Here is an 8,776-nt window from a genome sequence, read left to right as displayed (position 1 = left end):
TTTTTTGGTACTGGGGATCGAACTCGGGTCCTTGTGCTTGGGAGGCAGGTACCAGAACCACTGAGCTAAATTCCCAGCCCGCTAATATACTTTTTTTAAGGGGAAGCAGACAGAGGGAAGCAGAAGGGGAGGGCAGAGGAGAAAGAAAAATGAATGGATATAAATTATCTAACTTACTTTGGAATTTTAGTTTGGAATCTGCTATTGACTGGAATTCTACCTCTGGGATCCAGTTCAATTCCAAGTTCTTCTAGTCCCAAATTCTGAGTGAATGGTCGTCGACCAATGCAAACCAAGAGTACATCACAAGTGATGACTTCAGCTTTCCCACCAGATGCAGCTTCAATACTAGACAATGAACAGTGTATAACCATTAAACACAAAGGTACAAAGAGAAGAGATATTTAAAACCAGAGATCTCTCAAGTATTGATGACCTTTCGGATAACCTATGTTTATTTTATTAAAAATATAAAAAAGTATGAAAAAAGTACACATCTTCTAAAGTTTTATTACCAAAGTTTCATTAAAAAGGTAATATAGTTATTCAGAACACAGGCCTCAGAGCTGGGGATGTAGCTCAGGGCCTGCCTAGCACACATGACCTTCAGTTCCATCCTCATCACTAAAAAAGCCAAACAAAATCAATGCATAGGTCTCAAGATCCAAGTGCAAGTACTGGTTCTGTATTCACTATGTATGTAACTGGCCTCAGGTGAGTTATTTCATTAAATCATGTGGTACAGTGATGCCTCACTTCATGAACTTATTCTTTCCAAGATTCTAGTCACAAACTGAATTCATCATGAATCAAATCAATCCCCATAAGGTCAACTCTGAACTTAAACCATTGAATTGATTCTAGTTTGCAACTAGAATTGTGGAAAAAATTAAGTCTGTGAACCACAAACACACAATAAGACACACAATAAGCAATCTAATATTATCATTGATTTCCCCATGTAACTACTAAAAGCTGAGTTTTAGCTTTTCTGAATGTACACTACCAAAAGGAACATTACAACGAGAACACCAGGCTCATTTTACACCAGTACCGACTCAACCCATGAATTTCAATGCATTATTTGAGAAGCAATATTGAGCTATGTTATAACACTGTGCAAGTTATAAAAATCCTGTATAATATTTGTTAATCTGATTCTGAAAACTTGAGTGTAACATCTTGAAAACTTGAGTTTAACAACTCTTTCTAAAAGAAAGAGACAAAGATAACACACCCAAGGTAAACCACAGCATACTTACGAAACATCAATTTTTCCATCTGACTTCTTGGTGGCACCAGTAACCTTTGTGTTCAATTTAAACTTAAAGCCTTGCTTTTGAAGGATCCGCTGAAAGTTCTTAGATATCTCCATGTCAATACCAACCCCACCTACGTGACCCAAAAATTCAACTGCTGTCACATCTGCACCAAGTCTCTGCCAGACAGAGCCCTGAAAATGATTGAAAATCAATAATCATACAAATTAGTTCCATAACAAATGTTTACTAAACTGCCTTAACTTATTGTAAGATATTTTATTACCTAGTCTTTTTTTTTTGGTACCAGGGATTAAACTTGGGACCTTGCGCTTGCAAGGCAGGCAGCGGAACCATTGAGCTAAACCCCTGGCCCAGTAGTGCTTTATGACCTAATTTTATCTTATAAGATATTTTCTTTTGCTAATGCTTTTATCAGAAGTTCTGGGGTTTAAAATTAACCCTAGAGGGCCAGGGATTTTGCTCAATGGTGCTGCTACTGTCTCACAAGTGCAAGGTCCCGAGTTCAAACCCCAGTACAAAAACAACAACAACATAAAACCTCACTAAAATTAATGCTGGAGCAAATAGGTATAAGTTCATATATTCCCTTATTCATACAACATTTACCAATGTTACATGCTAGACATCATTTTTTAGTTTCTAGGCATATTAGTGAAAAACAAAAACAAATCCCTGCCTTTAGAGACTGTATATTCCAGTAGAGGAAATCAATCAATAAATTTAACTCATGCTAGAGGATAGCAAAGTACTACAAGAAAAAGTACAATGTAGAGCCAAGACTGACTTATTGAAAGAGGGATTACAATTTTTTTGTTTTGTTTTGAGACAGGGTCTCACTACATAGTTCAGGCTGGCCTTGAACTTATTTAGCCCAGGCTGGCCTCAAACTTGTGGTATCCTCCTGCCTCAGCCTCCCAGTGCTCGGATTACAGGCATGTGTCGCCATGCTTGGCTTCAGAGAGATTACAATTTTAAATACCATGATTGGGAAGGTCTCCATAAGAGTGGTATTTACCCGCAAATCTGAAAGGGTGAAGCACACAAGTATAGTAAACAACAGATAACCGTGCAAGAGTGTTCCAACCAGAAGGGAAAAATACTTTTACTGCTAATAATCAGCAAAGTCTGTAAAACAGTAAGCCAGCCTTGTGGTTTTTTTTCAACAAGAGAAATGTTTATATTTTATTCAAATTCAAATTTAAATCGAATGTTGGTCTTTAATTGTAACAATTAGCATAACTGCTGAACAATCATGAAAATATAAGATGAATAATTTTACAGCATTAAATATGAAAAACTAGGAACAGATCATTTGCCAAATCTAGTAATTTAAAATTATACCAGTTTACCTTTCCAACTAAATTATGTTTGTTCATTTCACATACCATGAACTTTAGGGATGAAAGCTGAGTTTTACAAGAGGTAATATATAGTCACTTAGTCAAAACAGATTATGGACCTAAAACCTGAAACGATAAAACTTGAAGAAGACACAGGAGACAATCTCTGTGACCTTAAATTAGGCAAAGACTTAGATATAACATTAAAAGCATAATCCGTAAAACCAACCCACAAAAAAATGATAAATTGGACTTCATCAAAATTTTAAAATCTTAGAACACTAAGAACACAAAAATAAAAGACACACACACCACCAGAAAAAAGCATTTATAAAACATCTATATGATAAAGGATTTATATCCAGAATACACAAATAACTCTCCAAACTCAACATAAAAACAAACCCAATAAAAACATACAAAATATGAGAAAAGACACTTCATCAAGATCATACAGAAATGGCAAACTAGCACATAAAGATTCTGAAGACTGTGACAGATGACTATGTACCCACTAGAGTGGCTCAAATTAAAAGGAGAGGAGTAAGCACTGGTAAGGAAGAGAAGGAACTGAAACTTACACTACTGGTGGGATTTTAAAAATGGTGCAGTCACTTTGGCAAACAGTGAGCCTCAAGAACTTATACAGTTACTTTGTGATGCAACAATTACCTTCCTAGGTATATACCAAAAGAAATGAAAACAGGTATCTACCTAAAAGCTTACATATGAATATTCAGTGTTTTTCATAATAGTCCCAAAGGAGAAATATCCAACTGTTTATCAACTTGATAGAGAGAACTTTTGTAAATTGTCTGAAACCTACAAAATGTTAAGGAAATATAAAATAACTATCTTTTGCTTCTCTACTTTGTTCTTCTTTGCTTATTTCTCAGAACAAAATACCTGAGGTTTTTAACCATTAAAGCTTAAAGGCACGTAGCCCCAGTTTAAAATTAACAGATACCGGAGGTGCTTAGCTGCATCCTAGGATGAGACCAGATGTTTAAACTAAGATAACAGCCACCAAGCTCTAAGCCCTAAAACCTTTCTGTAAATCCTATGACTATAAAGGAGTTAAGATGAAAGGAATGTCACCAGTCCTGCTTTCCTAACCCTGACTCCACCACTCTTATGGGCTGGAATAGCTAAACATCCTGAAAGAAAATGCTACATTTGGGTTAACAATGAACTGTCTTGTGACCATGATTTGTGATGGGAACTGTGGGAACTAGAATGTCTTATCACCTAAAATGAGGTCATGATTGTAAAACTCCTATAAATGGCAGACTGCAGCTCAGCCCAGGCTCTGTCATTTGGCACAACCCTTGGTGCAGGCTGACCCTTTGCTAGCAAAGTAAACATTTTTTTGTTTTACCCACTCCTGTTCTGTGGGTGTCATTTACCAGTTCCTTTACACAACAAACTAGTGGGTAAACAAAATATGGTAGGCCCAAAGAATGGAATATTTGGCTACAAAAAGAAATAAAGTACATGCTTAGATGAACCTTTAGAACATCCTAAGTGAAAGAACCCAAACACAACATGCTATGTATTTTATAATTTCATTTATATGAGATGTCCAGAATACAAAGTCCAGGGATAGAGAACGCTGATTAGTGTTTTGCAGGGTCCAGAAGGGAGAAGTGAAGACTTACTGTGAAAGGAAACCTGCCTTCTTTCTGAGGTGATGAATATGTCCTAGCATTAGACAGTGGTGACAGATGTCCAACTCTGAATTATGAACTAAAAGCCACCAAATTGTACATTTTAAAAATGAGACCACATGAGTAACATCTCAATAAAACTGTTTAAAAGTACATAGTAGTAACAGCAGCAGCAACCACACCCTTCTGAACCTGAATTAGAATAGCAAGAAACAGAATACAGAAATGGAAAGACACATTATCTTGGAGTCGTATCATTTAGTGCAGAAAATGGTCAACAGTAAAGTGCCCTAGTCGTTAGGCAAACTGATTTCAAAATCCTTAAAGACAGAAAACCTCCAATAATATCTACCACTTACATAGAAGCCAGGCATTGCATTATTTGAAATGTACTTATTAAACTGCAACAACTGTTACACTTATTTTTAAAAATAAACCAGCTAGTTCAGAAAGGCTGACTTAACGAGGACACAAAGTCAGTTCAGTAAGAGACACAACTGAAATTCAAATAAGTATGTCCCATTATAAAACATTCTCCCCCACATTCAGAAGATGGTAGGCAGCCGGGCGTGGTATCGCAAGCCTGTAATCCCAGCACTCGGATAGCTGTGAGTTTGAGACCAGCCTGGGCTACATAGTGAGTTCCAGGTCAGTCTCAACTACATTGAGACCCTGTGGTAGGCAGCCGGGCGTGGTATCGCAAGCCTGTAATCCCAGCACTCGGATAGCTGTGAGTTTGAGACCAGCCTGGGCTACATAGTGAGTTCCAGGTCAGTCTCAACTACATAGTGAGACCCTGTCTCAAAACAAACAAACAGAAGATAGTAGGCTACAGGCAGCCTGCATTCACTAGTCAGGCACATGGCTCTGTGGGGAGACAAGTATGTGACTATTACTGATGCCAACTCGGATGGATTAGAAAACACCTAGCACATTTGTGAAGCACACTATGTGGGGCTCAGGCATGGTACAGAGACATAACCCTGGGTGATTCAACATCCCTCACCAGTTCGCAGTGGCACTGTTTGCTCCCGTGCATAATATTTGCCCCACTGAGGTTCAGTCTTGCTTTGATCCAATTCTTCTCTATCCCTTTATTCTTTTTTTTGTAGCAGGAATCAATCTCCGGGCCTTGCACTTGCCAGGCAGGTGATACACTGCTAAGCTACATCCCCAGCCCCTCTTTATTCTTTTTGAAATGCGAATGTTTACCCTGTGCCACCGCACCTTAGGATTATGTAACTTGTTCTTTGCTCTTTGCAGAGACATAGTTAAGAGTTTGCCTAGAATCTCAAAGGGGACCTGGACTTTTTAAAAAATGCTGGAAATGGAGAGACTTTGGGGAAAGGGTGATTGTATTTCCAGTGGTACATGGTACAATTGTATTCTGTCAGGCTGAATTATGAACTCGCCATTGTCTTTACTTGGAGATCAAGTGTAGCTTGAGATGTGTTTGAGTGTGAAAAGTGATAAGGAGTGTACTGTGGCAGATCTGCAAAGCACGCTCTAGATGTGTCTGGGTGAGTCACGGCATGACCATGGGTACTACACATGGTCTCTAGCCAGGTTTTCTCTGGTGCTGTTCCCCTGCTCTGCTTCTTGGCTACCATGAACTACACAATTTTGCACTGCCACACCTTTCCACCTCCTGAAACTGTGTGCTACATTAAACCTCTTCACTTGTGGGTGCTGGATATGGTGTGGGGTTTGTTTTTCGATGGGGTGGTTCTGAGTTGGGGGCACTCCCAAACACAGATCCTGCACATGCCACCCCCTCCATTTCTGTCAGAGTAAATACAGCATGTGCAGACACTGGCCAGCCACACTTCCAAAAGCAGGGTTTGAAAATGGATGAAGCCTCACCCATGTTTAGGTCCTGCCCACCAATGATATGAGGGAGAGACTCTGCAGTGTCAATCTTCCAGCTACATGGCCAAAGGACCAAGGACAGGCCCTTAGTCTGATATTCACTAGAAGCACAATTTCTTTTCTTCTGAGGCCATTAGAAACTTAAAAAGTAGCTTTTGCTAAAAACCTAGTCTTCACTTGGGCCTACACATGCCCAAAAGGAAACTAGCAGAGGAATAGTTTTAATTTCATTTTGCATCCCTGTTAAGATTTTAGGTCAGATCTCTTCCCAGCTCCACATATAAGTATGTTAATCAGTAAGGGAATGTCTAAAAGTTGATAAAACAAGGTTGACTAGCTCTAAATTTACATAATCTCATCTCTTTTCAAGACAATAGCTAAACTGTGGAAAAAGCCTAGATGGCTGTCAGCAGAAGAGTGATAAAAGAAAATGTAGTACAGTAGAGGTACTTCAGCTAATGAACACTTTTGTTTGCAAACAATTTGGTTCACAAACAGAAGCATTTGGCAAAACTGGTTTCATTTTTGTTTTGTATGCATCAGGTGACATGACCACAGCCACTTTTCCTGCATAAACACAAATGCCACCATCTTTTCTAAAATCATAGAACAAATTAAATTTGTGAAACAAGGTACTACTGTACATATACACAGTGAATATTATTCAGCCATAAAGAAGAATGAAGTCATGTCATTTGCAGGAAAATAGATGGAACTCAAGACAAAAGCGAAACAAGCTCAGAAAGCTCATATTTTCTCCTACCTGGGAAACCTAAAATATAAATAAACAAATGAGTAAAATAAAGGAGAGTTGATAAGAAACTAGAAGGTAGATTTACTGAAATAGCAAAGGGCATCAAGGGAGACAGAGGAAATGGAACCAAAAATGATCAAGATATATATATGTACCAATTGTCCCAGAATGAGAACCCCTACTCAGTAATACAAACATGAAGGAAAAAAAGGCAACTAAACTGATCTTAAGGGATTCTATTAAAAGATATATAGCACATACTGAAAGTACCCTCAACTGTGTTTAGTTCCTAACAGCATTACCAGTGATCGTATCAAAAGGATGACAATAAAATAATGGATCTGGTATTTAAGTAACCAAAGTATTAAGTGCATGAATAAAACTCAGTTCCTGTCTTCAAGGCACTCAGTCTTGAAGGAATATCAAAAGTAATATAAAGGCACTGTAGCACTGGGGATTTAGCTCAGTGGCACTGTGCCTGCATCAGAAGTGCAAGGTCCCAAGTTCAATCCCCAGTACCACAAAAAGTAAATAAATGAATGCACTGATTTTTATTAGTATGTGCTATAAAAATATAGATTAAGGATTCAAAGAGGAAAGCAGAACTTTCTAAAAAAGAAGTCTTCACTAAAAAGGCAATTAAACTGATTTCTGAAAGATATTTATCAACAAACATTACTAACCAATAATAATGAAGGCTCACATGGAGTACAGTTTAATGAAATCACAGAGAACAAGATATACTGAGATAAATACTGTAAGAAATGAAGGTTCTGGATATAATGCAACACACAGTAGGAGTACCCCAGGACCCAAGGGTAGCCAGGGAAGGGCTCACGAGAGTACAAGGATGGAGAGAGGTTAATAAGTGTCCCAAACATAAGAAGGTCTACTAGTAAATAGGTAGAGCAGCAAGGCTTGCTCATTAACTGATACCCTGACATACCCAGCACATAGGCTGAAAGGGACTACAAACAAGGCTGGAGACAGAAACTGGTGCTATATCATGCTCATCTGTAAACAATACTAAGTTTGGGTTTACCGTAACAGTAATAGTACACTATTATTTCAAGGGGAAGGGACATGACTGAATTTACTACAGAAAGATCATTCCAGCCACTATGAGGAGAATGGACCAGAAAAAAAAAAATCCATTAAGACCTAGGGCAAGACATTACGCTGGCCTGAAGTAGTATCTAATCAAATGCATAAAGGGGAGTGAATATACTTGAAAGGTAACTATCAGGGAGATTCACATTAGAAACCAGTGACTGAGTATGGGACATGAGGATAGGACAACATCACATATAGCTCCTAAATATCTTGCCTCAGGCCTCTATTCAGAAGGCAGCACCACTCACTGAGATGGGAAATGTTACAAGAGAAACAGTAACAGGCTTAGTTCTGTTTGGGGAAGGGGAGGAAGAATGGGAATAGTGAGGATTTTGTGCCACACCTGCTTGGCAAGCACAAGGTCCTGAGTTCAATACCTGGTACCAAAAAAATGAAAAGTGAGGAGATACATTTACTGAATACGGTGGCTGCAAAATGCAAGTGAAGATACCGGTACGTTTGGATATGAAAATCCAGAGACATGGAGAGGATCAGGCTGTAGACATTGTGAGTCCTGTGGCAACTGAGGTGACAATGAAGAGGATATTCTGTGGAAAAATAGTCTAGAAAACGTGCTAACAGAATCCAGAGTAATATTCACAATGAAAGGGAAGGTTGAAGACTGGGGTTCTTGCTCAGTGATAGCGCCCTTGCACAGCATCCTAGAGGCCCTCCATTCAATCGCCAGTTATGCAAAAAAAAAAAAAAAGAAAGAAAAAAGGTGGGGGGGGGGCGGGGGGGAAGTTGGGG

The 8,776-nt window shown here is 38.7% G+C and overlaps 1 protein-coding gene across 2 annotated transcripts in view; it reads right to left on the bottom strand.

Moving 5' to 3' along the window:
* Positions 1 to 8,776, bottom strand: part of Dld (dihydrolipoamide dehydrogenase) — a 26,068-nt gene that overhangs the window by 5,983 nt on the left and 11,309 nt on the right. For both annotated transcript variants that reach the window (XR_002025679.2, XM_010634083.3), the window contains exons 9-10: positions 1,263 to 1,453; positions 178 to 348 (exon numbers count right to left, since the gene is read on the bottom strand). Coding sequence is in view for 1 of the 2 variants with exons in the window: in XM_010634083.3 (XP_010632385.1) it covers positions 178 to 348; positions 1,263 to 1,453 (362 nt within the window). In the remaining variant the exon portion in view is untranslated. The remainder of the gene's footprint in view (positions 1 to 177; positions 349 to 1,262; positions 1,454 to 8,776) is intronic.

Source organism: Fukomys damarensis, unplaced genomic scaffold (genome assembly GCF_012274545.1).
Source record: "Fukomys damarensis isolate Sample0158 unplaced genomic scaffold, DMR_v1.0_HiC HiC_scaffold_4, whole genome shotgun sequence".
NCBI classification, from domain to species: Eukaryota; Metazoa; Chordata; class Mammalia; order Rodentia; family Bathyergidae; genus Fukomys; species Fukomys damarensis.
The sequence above is the reverse complement of the archived record's forward strand: the minus strand, read 5'-3'. Positions and strand labels throughout refer to the sequence as shown.